This window comes from Pangasianodon hypophthalmus, chromosome 6, assembly GCF_027358585.1.
Source record: "Pangasianodon hypophthalmus isolate fPanHyp1 chromosome 6, fPanHyp1.pri, whole genome shotgun sequence".
Taxonomy (NCBI): domain Eukaryota; kingdom Metazoa; phylum Chordata; class Actinopteri; order Siluriformes; family Pangasiidae; genus Pangasianodon; species Pangasianodon hypophthalmus.
Window position 1 is genome coordinate 3,645,848 of NC_069715.1, and position 16,676 is coordinate 3,662,523.

The 16,676-nt window shown below is 38.2% G+C and overlaps 1 protein-coding gene across 2 annotated transcripts in view; it reads right to left on the bottom strand.

Annotated features, from left to right (window-relative positions):
• kcnab1a (potassium voltage-gated channel subfamily A regulatory beta subunit 1a) overlaps nt 1-15,154 on the bottom strand; it is a 113,168-nt gene extending 98,014 nt beyond the window's left edge. Inside the window, exon 1 of one of the 2 annotated variants that reach the window (XM_053234925.1) lies at nt 14,760-15,154. In XM_053234925.1, coding sequence (XP_053090900.1) covers nt 14,760-15,031 — 272 coding nt within the window. In that variant the 5' untranslated portion in view covers nt 15,032-15,154. Of the gene's footprint in view, nt 1-7,415; nt 7,902-14,759 lie in introns of those variants that run through there. The other variant, XM_034305553.2, reaches the window with a different exon arrangement.
• Nucleotides 15,155-16,676: the final 1,522 nt, after the last annotated feature.

Below are 16,676 nucleotides of genomic sequence, written 5' to 3' on the forward strand. Positions count from 1 at the left end.
CAGGAGGCCAAGTCAAGATCAAGTCCAAATGAAAGCGAGACCGAGTCAAGATCGACACTGAAAGTTCAAGACCAAGACCTTTATTTGTGGACTGCGCCAATGATTAAGCTGTTTTCTAGAAGAGGAAATTACTTCTTGGCAAACTTTTTTTGTTTGAGAAAAGAAAAGAACAATACACACTTTATTTTTCCAAACTGAGACAAGTCCAAGTCAGTACAAAATACCTGTAACCTAACACTCTATGCAAGACAGCTGACAAAATTGTGCTAGCCAGTGACTTACCAAGTTCATCTGACTCAGTACAAAAAGGGAAACTTTCCAAATTAGCAAGTGCGAGTGCATTCCTTTTGCATTTTCCCCTCACTCAAGTCGAGTCATTGACAAAGCTGCAAGGCTAACACATCATTAATCTGACACATCTAAATTCACAGGAGAAAGCAAATCAGGGAGTGTAGATAACATTAATGAAAGTTAGGGCAAGACTCGGACAGCTAATCTTTAAAGCTGGGGAAAATTAAGTAGCCCCCCTTTGTGTCCGATGGCTGTGAAATCGGGCGTGAAATCTATAATGCCATTTCTAAAGTGGAACTTAACTGTTTAATTCCCCGTGTCCGCCACGTGTCCCCTGTGTCAGATTGCCGGATGGACTGTCCTGAGGAACCCCAGCTCGGTCCTCCTCTCCGATTTCACATCTGATTAACTATTAACTGGAGACACCTGGTGAGCTCTCATTAAACATTCATCAGCTTTCCAAGATGAATAAATGATCAGAAAGCGCGATTTGCAAAAATGCATCACGCAATCAGACCATTAGTGGCCTTTTCAGTGCTGAGACAAAGGATAATCTCTGGGCTAAATAAACCTAGAAAAAAAAGAGAAGAGGAGGTGACAGGAGGTCACTTCTCACTCTCTTTCACACACGAACAGAATAAAACAGAGACAGAATTGTGCGTTACTTTCATACACAATGTCTAACAATGGAGGACAACTTTTTAAAGAAATGATCAATCTGAGACACTTATTAGTTAGATATACTTAATATTTAATAAGCATAAAGTAATTACATATTAGTCCTGGTACATATTTTGTATATTGGATTTGAAAAATACGCTACAATTAAAAAAAAAGTTACTACAATGTAATAGTGATATAGTACTTACAAGCAACTTTGCCGTAAGTAGTCTACTTTTGTGTAAATACACAACTACCGTAAGAAGTACTGTTAAAAAAAGAATAGCTTAAGCTCTATTTGGATGGGATTCATTTCTCTTACTGACATCTGTAATTGTTTTACACATCTACTTCTCGAACTCTTGCATCTAAAAGGTAAATAAACTAACGCAGGAGGAGCGAGGTTCTACAGGTTTGTCTTCGAACCCAAAAGCTTGTGTCACACATGGTCATGTGATCATGTTTATTTATTTAGCATCATCTAATGTTAGAGGATTGGACCTTACTGTGATGCAACTTCCTGTTCAGTAAATGTTCTATGATATTGTGGTATATGTAAAGATAAAGTGGGTTTATACCTGTAGCTCAGATCACACTTTTCTGATTGATTTTATTTTCTTTCCCAACACATCATTCAGCATCTACATACAAAATCACAAATGTGTTGATACGGACGCTGCAAAAATGATTAGACAGATGATCAGATAGAAACGATGCAGAGCTGGTCAGAGAAATACAGCAGTGCTCTCTCTCTCTCTCTCTCTCTCTCTCTCTCTCTCTCTCTCTCTGTTCTGAAAAAACGCAGCTTGTCATAAACTCCTCTGTCCTGAAGACTTTCCAGTGCTGGGAAACTTTTCAAAGCAGCGTGACTGTTAAAAAGCACTGACATCCGAGACTCCTTCCATCAATGTTAATAAATGTCTCCTAACAAAAAAATGTCATCACATGAAAGTTTAAACATTTTCTCTCTTAAACTACACATTTTTTTTATTTGCTTACTATTAGTCTTAAGTTAGGTGGCGTGTCCTAAGTACGAGTCCCTGTGTATGAGCTGTTGCTTGTTGTAGAAACAATAACTTATTAGAACAAGAGCATTGATATTAATCACGTTACAGCTGGAACTACTGTCTGAGCTGTACTGTTATAGAAAAATAATGCACACCTTCTGACCAATCAGATTCGAGAATTCAACAGCACTGGGCTATAATGCTGTATAAATCTGATCGTTTTCATATAAGTAACTATGCACTTGAATATCCAACATACGAGATATGCACATGACATTACCTGTAATTTTGCATATTTATTTGAAATGCTAAACTGTATAAATACAAAAATGAACTGCAGAACGCAAATAAAAGTAGTTTACTACTTCTGTAAACACAATTGCAACAATGAAATGCAAAGATATTTTGAATACACACATATTAATCTATATTAATATTCAACAATATTATACCAGAAAATTCTCTACGTTCCCAGCTGGCAAAACACTGACAGATATATCAGGTAAAATATCATTAAATAAAATCTAAATCTAAACTTGTGAGCTTCGAAGCATACAAATATCTGTTAATAGAATGATTTTATTGCGGTTGCATTTACAGTATTGAAGGATTGTCATTTATTTATGTGTTATTATTTTCTCCTTGTAAATTCCATTATAATTTTCCTGATTTTTTTTACAGCGTACCATGAACTTGCAAGGACGTATGGACCAACAGCCCAGTAGAGAAGCAGCAGACCCCGTTTAAGACAATGCAGTCGGATGAAACTGAACGTGTCACCTTTACTTAACGACACAGTAGAACCTCTTAAAGCAGGAATACTACCCGACATCCGATCCTGTCGGAGTGCGAATCAGCAACGGCATGTGTAATTGCTTTTGCTTGCCACTCTGGTTAAAGATAGAAGCAGGCCGGATGCTGAGCCAGTGTGTAACTGCGTACTCTCGCAAATGACAAAAATAAGCCACTTTCATCACTGTCATCATCGATCACAACAGCAGCTACGATAATAATAAAGTCAACAACAGTAATTCTGCTTTTTAACAGGTTTGCACTCAACATTATTCTCTCGGTACATGAACAAATGATGCTTGGAGGAAGAAAAATACGAATGAAAAGCAAGGTTCCCTGCAGTCAGGAGAATGCATTCCCGCAGCTGACAAACAGCTATAAATCATTAGCATGGCTTTATCCCTATAAGGGCTACGATCAGATGCTCATTAGGTTGCGAGGGCATGATGGATAGCATGCACAGAGGCTTCACACTTTAAAAGGCTTTCTCTGGAGACTTTACGACCAAACATTAGCCTCCTTTACCAACCAACCAATCAACTGCTGCTACTGCTGCTGGAGTCCGAACAGGAACCAGGAACTATTTCACATCAGACTTATCCACATATAAACATTTCTACAGAGCTGAATGGAAATTTAGGTGCCTCAGAGATGTTTGGTGTCTGCACTGATGTCCCATGATGCAACAGAGTGAGGTTGTTTTGCTTTACATGTTTGAGGTCATTGATTACTTGCCTGGCATTCCAGTCTGCTGTGGGATGGCTTTTTGAGCCTCGGGTCATATGATGCTCCTGTTCACCGGGTCACACGACCTTCACTGGCCTTTACTCAACAAAATGTATGTGTGTGTGTGTGTTTTATATAGGCCAACCCATATTGCACATACTCCATCCTATGCTCCGCCCCTGCACACACACACACACACACACACACAGAGCCTCTACACTGTATGTTCAGTGCTTAGAAAACAATATTAAGCCCTCTCTCTGATATTATCTTCTCGCAGCTATCCTCTATTCTCATCCTAGGAATTCCTCTCTTTCCTGTCATGGACATTTCTTCTCAAAGTTTCCTATTTATCATTCCGTTGATGTCATCATCCTAATCATAACCATAAGTAATGCCTTCAAACTGGCTTCAGATCAGTATAAAGGAGCAACATTTACTGACATTGACGTGTGTACACCAAAACAGTCCCATTACATCACCGAATGGGCATGCATATGTGTATGTGTGTGTGTGTGTGTGTGTGTGTGTGTGTGCGAACATTCTCCTGCTTTGAGCCCCAGAGGACAACTGTGTCAATCACACAAATACACAATCATGGAAAGCTACTGCTGAGAATAAATCAGCCATAAAAAACCATAAAAATAGATTTCAACCTCATGCATATCAATACAGAGAAGTCATAAGGAGTTTATAATGCCTATATGCATTAAAATTGTTATAAATAATGTCTAAATGACAAATTTCTTTGTCAAAATAAAAAAAAAAAAAAACACAAAACAATATTTTATAATTCCAGAAAATCTTCAATCAAACTGCTTAGCTCTTATCACAAGATTAGACTATATAATCTAATTCTCCAAAGCTAATAAGACATTTATTTTATTAAAAATAATCAATGTAAGCAGTGCACATCATCATCATCCTTTATTCCAAAGTGGTCTCTTTAGCTCGGTGTACACTATACAACTCAAGCATCGTACCCTTAACATGAGTTTTTTTTAATAGAATTTCTTGCCTTTTTGTCCTCAATGAGTAAAATAAATATCTCACAAATGATAAACTAATAGCTCTTGAATTTCAAAACAAAACCAAATATTTTACTGCACATGTTTCTTGCACATCTAGGAGCCTAAAGCCATCTTTGGTACAAGTTCTCTACCTACAAGATTTACCCTTGCATACACCAAAAACAGCTACCGAGAAAAGCCCTGAATGATGCAGTTAGTTAGTTAGTTAGTTAGTTAGTTAACTAGGACATGGTTATGTCGGTTATTGTAGCTGTTTGGGTTGTTTTTTTATGAAAATCTACAGATCTTGATGCAGCATTTCAATGTGCTCTTGCCTCTGGCATACTGTGCATATGACAAATAAAATGACTTTGACTTTGACTTTAGTGTTCGTATTGCCATTTCTGTAGATTCAAACTATCACAAGTGGACAGTTATATGTACAGTAATCCAAAGAACATGCAAAAGGACTGGCATTTTTAGATGGCGGGAACTTAAATCGAGCTCTGTCAGATCATCTGGCTGACAATTGGTTCTGATCAAGGTCCTGACCTGGAATTTGGCTTCCAATTCAAAAAAAAAAAAAAAAAAAAAAAAAAAACCTGCAGCAAAAGCTGTGTAGACTATTAGACATTTCTGTTCATTCAAAATCAGTGTCTGTGGTTAACTAGCTCATTATAAAGTTGAAATCAGCACACTCTTTAATTTCTGCTATGTAATAACTCTAGCAGCCTTGAAAAATGAAACTTTTCTTCGCATATCCAAATTTGAAAAGAAGCCTGGATCAGAAGGCAGAGCCTCAGGAGTACACAGGGCTTTGCTCAAGGACCTGGTGTTGGGATTTGAACTCTTAACCTTCTGATCACTACCCCAAAGCCTCAATCTTTAAAATCTCAGTCCAGCCCAGATGCTGGCATTATTTTACTCCTTCTGTTGATAGAGCTATGGGGTAGTGATGGCAACCAAGATGCAGATGTCCTCAGGCTAGGCAGTTGATGCATACATGGTTTTGAAATGTGGACCACCGCCAGCTGTTCTTTTCATTTCTGTTGCTATGGAGAAAAGCCTGAGTATAAGATACCCCCTACGCACCTCATGCCAATTGCTTCAGGATGTGTAACACACATACCAGTTCAGAAGCCCAGAAACGGTCTGCTTGATATGGTGAGCTGACATGCCGTGCCAAATACTACACATACTGCTACCAAGATAATAGAATTCAGCACAAACATGCTGAACTGATGGCATCTTAATGAGTTTTAGAGGATGATGTAGTGGTTGGGGGGTTTAAAACCATGGGGAGCAGTTCGCTAAAACTAGAACATTACCATGATCTTCCTTCTTCTCCTTCTCTCGACCAGACAAACAATGAAATAAAGCCAAGAGGGGATGAGAATAGGAAGAACCTGCTGCTAGAATTCAGCTCCTTAAAGATTTGAAGGAAGTCCTCAGGAATAATAAACAATGGCTCTTAAATTTCTAAGCAAAACCAAATACTTTATTCCACACTCTGCAAAAAGTTCATCCAGAAGCCAAAAGTTGTCTTCAGTATGTCCTTTTGGACAAATCCTTACATGTTCTACACTGAACCCTTCACCAGGGTTTTGCTTTCAGAAAACTAGAAACTTCGAGAACCATCTTTTTTCAAGAATCTACTTTATTTCTACTTTGTTTTATTAAAAATTGTTTCCTCTGGGGTTCCTTGGATAATTAGGTGTTCATAGCTAACCAGAATGGTTCTACATGGAACCCAGTCAGATAGGGAAACACTCTATTGTAAGGTTCAATGCAGAACCTTAAGTGATTCCCCCAAAAGAACAACTGAAAATCCCTTTCTGGTTCAAGACTTAACCTTTTTTTCTGAGGCTTGGGTGATGGGTTCATCAAAGGTTACTTGGATAACTAGAGGTCACTAAAGGGGTTTTACTTGGAACACATTCAATAGGGAAATGTAGGGGTTTACATAGAACCTTTTAAGGGGTTCCCCCAGAAGAACAACTGAGATACAGAGTTAGATGGTGTGAAAATATTATATTGACCTTGCGATATTCTGTATTAACATATCATGATACACTTTATAGGGAAAGGGGAACCCTGTATTGTAGGGTTCTACATTGAACAATTAAGTGTTCCACCAAAAGAACAACAAAAACCTATAATGTTCTGCCAAGAGTACAGAGCTAGGCTTTTTTGTATTGTGAGCAACATCTGGTGTCAGTATTTTTATAGCTCCAATGTTACTCACTGAACCCTCACTGTCTCTGGGCAAAACCCTTTGTTCAAGTCTACAACTGACAGCCTCTCTATTAGAAAGAGTACCAAAGAGAACCCTTTATGGAAGCTATCCAAAGGACTCTTGAGGAATCCTTATTTCTAAAAGTGAAACAAGCAACTGGGTGTTAAAATTGACTTCTGTACCACTTGTTTAATCTTCCATCCCTTTCCTTGTTCATTTTTTTTAATTAAATGTTTGATGCCCTGCGATGGACTGGCATCCTATCCAGTGTGTATTTGCGTCTCATGCCCAGTGTTCCCATGTTAAGCTCCGGATCCACCAGGACCCTAACCAGGATAAAGCACTTACTGGAGATGAGTGAATGTTGTGAAAAAAATATTGTGATACAACTGTATCATGATAATGTCTTCAGTGTGTATTGCAATGTGATATTTTTGCCATATTGCTCACCCATACACAATTTACAAATAAATAAATAAATCTAGAACTCTAAAGGTTTTTTAGTTTGTTCCTCCAAGGAATCCCCACAACTAAATCCCCCACAGCAGTCTTTCTATATCAGAAAGGGCTCTAAAGAGAACCCCATTAGGAGGACAAGCACCCTCCTATATTCCAAGAACCCTTAAAGAAACTTTTGTTCCTAAAAGTGCAGTGTGCAATACTTAAAAAACGAGAGCGCACAGAGCTGTGTACCTGTACACCATGCCAGTCACGGTTGGTACAGAGTCCTGAAGTGAGACAGCGTGTGTGTTGAGGAACTCCTCCAGGTGTTTGAGCTCCAGGTGTGTGTTAGTCCTCAGTCCACTCCAGCACATGAACGGATAAGCCTTGTCCACTGAGTTGTCCCTGCTGATGCGGGTCTGTGCTCTGTCTCCACTCGACTTCTGAATTCCTTTGGGCTTCAGGTTGGGGATTTCTGCACAAGTCGCTTTGTATAAGTACATCTCTCATATAGTCTGCTTCTCTGAGGGTTCTTCTTAAAGGTCCAGGAGACCCTTAAAGAGTTCTACAGTGTCCCAGTAAGAGTTTGCTGTCCTCTGGATTGAGTAGAATGAAACAGTTTTCCTCTGAGAACTACAGAAACTACGGCACTGGTGTCTATCTGTGTTGTGTTTGCTTCTGGTTTGATCGGCTTGGCTTGATTTCCCTTTCCAGTACACACCATGGGAATCTGGGACATTTTTCCCTCCCTCTCCCTCTTGCTCCCTCCATCCCTCCCCTTTCTCTTTCTCTCTCTCTCTCTCATGCTCCACCTCTCTTTCCCAGTCATTCATCCTCTCCTCGTCCACTTTTTCTTTTTTTGTCCATCATTTCTTTCATCCCTCTTACACAGTATGGACCAAAGGCCAAACATTGTGACTTTTCAGGAGCCTAAAGGTGTCTTCAGCTTGTCTCTCTGGAGAGACCAGGTGGCTTTGCTTATAGAACTTTAAGAAATGGTCCTGATTAGAACCCACTGAGAATGTTAGAACTGTTAACTATCCAGAGAACCCTTGAGGAATCCTTGTTTTGTAGTATACTTAAAAAAAGGGTTCCTCTGGGCTTCCTTGGATCATTAATGGTTTTTAGATAACTGAAAGCGTTCTGCATGGAACACATACAGAGAGGGTTCTCCATAGAACCTGAAGTAGAACAACCAAAAAATACATTTATGGGACTAGACTTAACCTTTTTATTTCTAAGACTCAGATGATGGGTTCCTCGAGGGTTCCTTGAATAATTAGGGGCTTTTAATTAATTACAGGTGTTTTACCTGGAACCCTGTAAATATGGAAACACTCTATTGTAAGGTTCTACACAGAACCTTTAAAGGCTCCCCCAGAAGTTGAGTGATGTGATAATATTATAGCAATATTGGGAAAGGTTAACATGTCCCTCTGGGGGAACTCTTACAGGTTTCACGGAATTAAAACATTACTCTCCAAAAAAACAGTTTCCTCAGAGGTTCCTTGGATAATTAAGGGTTCTTAGCTAGCTAAATCATAGAACCTGCACAGATAGGGAAACACTCTATTGTAGGAGCTCCACTGGAAGAACAAACAATAAAAAAATACATTATAGAATTAGGTGATGTGAAGATATTATACTTATTGAGATATATTAACATTAATATACATTTATAGGAAATAGAGAAATAAAGAACCTTAAGGGTTCTTCACAAAGAACAACAAAACCTTTAAGGTTCTGAGTTTAATTATTTTTTCTAAGACTGTAGAGCTGGGTAATATGACTATTACCATGATGATGAATTTTTTTATAGCTCCATAGTTACTCTTAAAAATATCTGTCTCTCTGGACAAGCTCTTAAAGGCTCTTTGTGGAATCCTATAATGGATAGCTTCTCTATCATAGAGGATAGAACCCTTTAAGCAAGCTAAGGACTCTTAACTATCCAACGAGCCCTTGAGGGTTTTTAGATTATTCACAAAACTCAACCTTGAAGTACACTCCTAGAAAAAAGGGTTCCACAGTGGTTCTTTGGATAGTCAAACATTCTGAATACAACCAATATATATATATTAACATCATATATATTAACATCATATATATTGACATCATATATATTGTGATATATTAACATCATGACGCACTTTACAGGAAATAATTAAACATTCTGTTGTAGGGTTCTTCGTAGAACCTTTAGAGTTACCCAGAAGAACCAATCAAAACACAGTTTATGGTTCTAGATTTAACCTTTTTTTTTTTTTGGTCTAATTAAATCATAATCCATCATCTTATCACAGTCAGTACAGCCATGCTTCTCTCACTCTTACACTTTTTCCATCATTTTTCTTTACACAGCATGGACCTGTGCCACACACTGTGACCTTTGACCCCTGGGCTGGCAGTGCTGGGACTTTAGCCATGACATCATGTCTGGTCAGGGGGATTGTGGGAATGCCTCATAGAAAACATTTTCCATATTAAGAGACTTCATCACAAAGTCACTCCTTTTGCCAAATACCATGAAAGAAATGCAGAACACACTCATTCTTGAAAATATGTGCACCCGCAGCTGTGCCTAAACAAAGGAACGTAGTAAGAGGTCACACACCCACACACACACACACACACACACACTCGGGCTGGATGGACAGACAGCTGTGTTCAGAGTTCACTATCAGTGGGTGAAGTGGAACAACTGAAATGCGCTTCCAACTGTATGCAGCGATGGTTTTACCAATGCAGAGGTTATTTATAGCTGACTGACACAGACAGGAAAATAACCTAAGAGCTTTTCACACTTTGATTTTTTTATTATTGTAGCATTGATCCAATGTTTTCTTCTTTTTTGCCGCCAAAATCCACAAATCATCAACTAATATGACCAAATCCTTCATTTTAACAAGTTGTGTTGGGAAACGCTGATAAAATAATGCTGCTCTGGTGCTCTGCAAACTCACAGCACAGAGATTTACAGTGATCTCATGACTAATTCTCTCCCACGCAGACGCAAATATTCATATTTTTGCCTTAAATGACTTGGATAAGCCACTTCATTACTCATTTTTATTGAGAATATTTGGTCGAATTGCATCACTAGTTACAACTTCTCAACCAACACAAGATCAGTTACAGATCACTATTTTTTTTGCATTTTTTAGTCTATTTAGTCTATAACTATAAGCTGCCACTATACGCAGCTTAAATCCCAATTCTTCAATTCCCTATAATATAGTAACAGCTCATTATATAAGGAATAACACACCATGGATCGTGCTGTTACATGAAAATAATCCACACCGGAGTGATGTGATGCGACACATTATTTTCTCTATAACATCACGTCCCGAAATGATTTGCCAACGGCTGCAATTCTTCATTCATTCATGACCAACACATCATTCTTTTAAAATGTTGGATAAAATGCATGATGCGTCATTCTTGAATAAATTTAAAAAAAAAAAAAAAAAAAACTCTAATCGTTTGGTGGTATAAGGGGAATAGAACACTCCAGGACATGCTTTTATAGGAAAATAATCAACTTCAGGATGTTAACAGTATCTCACACCATCTAGTCATTGATTATTTTCCTTTAACAGCATGCTTCCTCAAATGTTTTACTCCTAACGATGACTTTAAAATCTGCAGGGAGGCTTATTATTTAAACAGATTATTTATCCAGAGCCTGGAACATCCATGCATCATGACTCGGAGTGTCGTGTGTTCTCTCCGTATTTGTGTTTCTGGGTCATGCTAAATACTCAGAGTCGCCCTCCAGCTCAATGGCCCACAAAACCTCTTCTCATTTTTAATGAGCTCTCATTAGACTAATCATGAGTTAGACGTCAGTCAAAGTCGTGTTCCTCTTCACGGTTGGAAAACGGTAGCGTATCGCTTTTCACACTTTTCCCTCAGATCCGTTTTCTTTGTTCTCTTGGACACTGTAGATTTGGCTGGAGATTAGAAGGTGCTCGTGATTTTATCTCTCACAACGCAACACACACACACAGAGAGAGAGAGAGAGAAAATGAAATTTTACAAAATAGGTTATTAAAATTATAGTGAGTTCATTACTAGGAGAATTAAAGATGACTCAGGATCATTGTCATCTTCATGGACATGACCTGACTATATTATACTCCTAAAGCTTTCACATAGACATGTAAAACGACTTCAGAGCAATTTTTTTTCACAATCTCATTTTCTCACTGATAACACTTCAATCTCCTAAACTGCTTTTGATCAGTTCGTCCTTCGCTGTGAAACAGCCTGTAGGTCAGTCTGTAAGTATGGAACCTGTCTAAAGTTCTGCTAATAAATACAGATTAAAAACGTGAACATCATTTTAAAAAGCTCTGTGAAAGTCATTCCATGTTCGTTGACCTGAGAGTGTAGCTTGGATATTTCCTGAAATGTCTGAAACATTACTCAAAAGTGCAAGAAATCCTGACTGACATGCAAAACCAGTGAACATGCTCTAGATTCTATACATCTCCCTGCTTTCTTTATGGTTTAAACCATCAGTCAGTGGCTTATTGTCTTCAATTCACTTTGGTAGTGGAATGAAATAGGCATAAACAAAGATTTATGTCTGAATTAGAAAAGCAGAATCAATATTTCCTGACAGCTCAAAAGCAAAGTGTCCTTCAAGACAAACTGGAAAAACCTTTTCTATACAGTATATAACAGAATCAAACCTTTTTCTCATATAAAGTCAACAACAAAGTCAATAACAAGCAGCCACTTTTAAGTCAAGTCAGTTGGGTTTAATAGTCATTCCTCTATATAACTCATATACATAGAAACAAAATGTCGTTTCTTCAGGACCATAGAGCAGTAGATCATACAGTAACACAATACACAGGACTACATAAAGTGCAGATACGCGACAGAGTGAGACAAGCATGAAATATACGATAAACACGCAGGTCAGTGACTAGACTGAACAATAATCTGTAGACTGTAGCCTCTACCCTTCCAAGAAAAATGGAAGAAAGTGGAGTAGCAAGATCAGTAGTAAAAAAGTGTTTCATAGCAGCTCCTGATTGGTGCAACAGAAAAGTGTTCTCCTATCTTCAGGCGATCGTGAGTTCAAACCCTGATGATGTACCAGGCGAAATCTGGTGAAATTGTCTGGGCGGGAGGGGCATGTTCTCTCTCTTTCTCTCTCTCCTGTCAATCACAGCGATAATAGCCAATTGTGGGAGTGTGTGAGTTCATGTATGTTGAAGAGGGCAGACAGCACTTTTCTCTGAGCGTGTGAGCAGCAGTTTAAAAAGATGAAGGAAAATGGTGGATGAAAAATGGGGGAAATTCATTATAAAGTGTGGGTGTGCAGTGATGGTCATACGATGGAGGATGTTGGGAAGTGTTTTGATTAGACATAAAAAACTAAAAAACTAAAAATCTGTACACTTTAGCATGTAATGACATACTGCAGCGTTCATCTTTTATGCACCGCTGATGTTTTTAAACTCTAAACTTTAATATGGCTTTTATTTATAAGTAAATTTGTAGCCTTAGTGTTTATGTGTAATATTTTTTTTATTTTAATTATCTAAAAAAGACAAACACATGATATTCAGTAAGAAACTAGCCTTTTGTGTGGCTGGAGTGTAAAATATGTTAGACCTCTGTCATAAGCATATGTATGCTAACAACAGTAAACTTGAATGTGGGGTAAGTTGTCACGGCAACAAAAATTACGGTACCTGAAAAAATTTGTCAAAAATTTGTCACTACCTGACAACTCAGAATAGAATACAACATCTACTTCAATACATTTATGACATGTTTATGTCAACTTTATGAAAAAAGACGAGTAAAGACTTTAATAATAATGATTGTAATTGTGATCATTATATAATCAATACAATAAATACAAGTATGATTTTATTACTGTAGTATGAAATGGGAATAAATGCCCACACACCCTGCGTGCTCTGTACCACTCCTTTCAGTCATTTTTTCTCCACTGCAGGTGTTATTTCACTGCTTAATCATTTCAAATAGAAAAATACCTAGCAGTATTTCACAACCATCAATCAATAACCTGCCTACTTTCATACAGAAGCTGAGAAGTGTGAGGAGGAGCAATGATCTGCGCTACTGACACAAACCCAGGTGAAAATCCGGCCCATGAGCTCCAGGATTAAAGGTCACGGCTTTGGCATGCTCACATTTCACAAACCTAATCCCGTTATGCCTATCACTCAGACAGAAAGACACAGAGAGAGGAACTCCTCACTTTACCAAAGATAACAGGGCTCCTTTCAGATATCTTCAGATTATCAGCAGTAATCTAGAGATCTCGAGATGAAGACTAGAGATCAGGAAGTAACCTCACATCACACTAAAAGCAAACTGATCAAAGTGAACCATCAGAGTGAAGCCCAGGTTCGGGTGACACAGCCACCCGGGTAATTAACAAATGGAGAATAATTATAGAGATTAAATTACACAAGTGACACCTAAAGACACCTGCCCTGCCCATAAACTCAACCTCAGAGCTCAGTAGAAGGTCAGCAGTGTCTGTTCTTTGTAAGACACTGCCACTGGATTTAGAATGTACTGAATTTTTTATGCCTTTGAATATGAATTTGTAAGAGAAACATTTGTAGTTGAATTACGTCAAATTGAAATTGTATTCCATGGCCAAGTTGTGTGCAAGATTTCAAATTTAATTTTATAATAATCTGATTATTAATAATAATCGGTTTCAGATTTTGTCAGCAGAATCCATTTCAAATTGAGTTCTTCAAATTTGGATTCAAATTTTTTTATTTTATATTTCGGCTGAAATTGTGCTCATCAAATCTGTGGCTTCCTGGATGGAGTGTTTTGAAAATGAATTGGAAATATGAATTCAATGAATATTGAATTTGGATTTTCTACATGTGATTATTATAATTATAACATAAATATAATATTATAATTACAATGACATTTTTTTAAATAAAAATGATTGGGCTGATTTGGTGGCACATTTCTCATTGTATAGGTTAGGCTGCATAGTTTTAAGGCCATAACTTTTTGGCCATAAAAATCCAGTAAGAAGATCACAAATAAAATTCATTTTTCACCTTACACCAAGGGTATCTAGGTAAAAATTTAAATGTGGAGCCAATAGACACCAAGAGGATGGGGTCTAAAAATTAGTAAAATGAGAAACTGGTAATTATCAATTATAAGTAGCATTTACACCAGTGGTGTGCTAGCTTTTCTTCATTCTGATCATTTTGTATGCCTGAAAATCTGTTAAAAGTATTGTTTTATATATATATATATATATATATATATATTGTTTCCATTTCCACAGGGTCATCAGCTCTAGGAGGTGACCTATGTAAAACCGTAACAGGATACATATGTGCAATTACAGGAAGCAACAAATGCTATTTTAGCATTATTATAGCATGATTGACAGCTGAAGGTAACAGCTTCTCAAATACCATGCAGCTAAGCATTGCCCACATGCAAGCTGAGCAAATTAAACTCCAGCAGGAATTCACATCAACACAATTCGCAGACAATCAATCAGTCATGACATTCCTGCAGCATTCGTCCTCCATTCTCACTGAGTCAGAAGCTCACCGGTAAGGCATGCCCGTCTGGAAGGACACACAGTCCTCCTTGGCACGACCGCACAGCTTCAGGTACCACTTGGTCTCGATCTCACGGATGAGTTCTGCCTTGCGGGCGTGTGCCAGCACCGTCTGCTGGCTCTGCCTGCGGGCATCACGAGAGCAGTCCTGAGAGCTGCGCTGGCCCCGGAGCCCCGACAGGGACGCTGCTGACTGCTTACGGTGCCTCAGCGAGTCATCAGGGAGTCCTCGACCCACTGAGCCACTCCGAGCTGCAAACATGGCTGCGGAGGCCCCACCCTCCCAAAAGGGCACGCAAGGGGACCTTGTGTACTGTTAGAGTGCTGCCAGAACGCACTCACTTTCCCTCGGTCGCTATCTCGGTCGGCCTTCCTCACCCTTTGTCTCGCTATCTGTGTCATCTCTTAGCCTTGCACCTCTCTTATAACCTCCTCTTGTCCTCAGGGTGAAACTGGATCTGGCTGAGCGCCATGGCCAATCTGTGAGACAGGGCTTGGATGATTGACTTAACGCTGTGTGAGGTAAGGTAGGGGTTTGGTTTTGGTCGGGTGTGGTGGGTTGGGGAGGTTGGGGAGAGACATCACTAATGAACAGGTAAAGTTTGGCTTTCTATTCAAACTCAACAGCAAAGTTTTCACATGCCATCAATCAGAAGGGACCAACATGGACGACAAGATCAGAGCTTATCCACTCGTTCAAGGGACACGTTACAAACTGGCTTACTGAGACACACACAACACACACATACAGTTTAAACTACAACATTATACATACATCCATTTTGAATGAGATTTGAAAGAGGTACATTCCAATTCAAAGGGAAATTATTTGAAAAACACAAAACAAAGCATTGAGTTTACACTTCCTGGTTTGTTTGTACAGTATGTCTATGTAAATTCACTTAAGATTAATTCTTTAATTAGTTCATTTAATTCTTTGATTTCTTTAGTCAGGCTTTGGTTACCACCTTTTGATGCTATTTCGTGTTTATGACAGATTGATGTCATGACCCACTTGTTGCTGAAATAAAATCCTAATTATTTATGCTAAAACCTTACCTACATCAATAACTACAGAGAACTGGCAATTTGTACGGCTAATCTTATAGTTAATTTTAGCTAAACAGTTTTAGCAAGCTTTTAGCTCAAAAACTAGCTAGCTAACCAGATCAGTAAATGATAAATCATAGCAGGTTTGGTTATTTAGTAGCTAATCTTGCTACTAGATACAGCTAGCTTTTAACTTGGAAACTAGCTAACCATCTAGCTACAATTAAAATAAGATTTAGTTATTTGTATAGTTACTCTGTGTGCTAGTTAAGTGAAAAGGCTAGGGTAAGCTTTTGCTAACCAGCTAACTAAATTAAAAAAAAGCAGGTTTGTTTATTTGTAGAGCTAGACTGGATATTAGAGCTAACCTAGATATCTAAACCAAGATTTTAGCTAGTGACCTAAAGGAAAAATTAGCAGTGTGTACTTGTCTCTTAAAAAGCTTAACTAAAGAGTACAAAAAGCACTGACAGTTAAATGGAACCAAATGAATAATAAAATTTATCAACCTAGGGTGTGTTTTCATGACTTTCAGAGATGATAAACTCTATTTATTGCCGCTGCATGACAGACTATAGCATTTTCTTGGCTAGCAACTTCGGATTCAATTCCTGAAAGGATAATTCAGCTAAGATGGAGAAACATTTTACTTTATTCTCAGTATTTTCTCAAAGCATGTAGCTTAGATAGCCTGTATTCAGCAAATGTAAACATTTTTTTCTGACCATTCTGACTAAAGGGGAAATAAAGAAAAGGAAAAAAGCACTAACAGAGAGTAAGAATGGTTTGCAAATTAAATGGTGCTGTACAGCTGTACAGGCAGATGGAAGCCTACGAAGTATATAAAACTAGCCAAA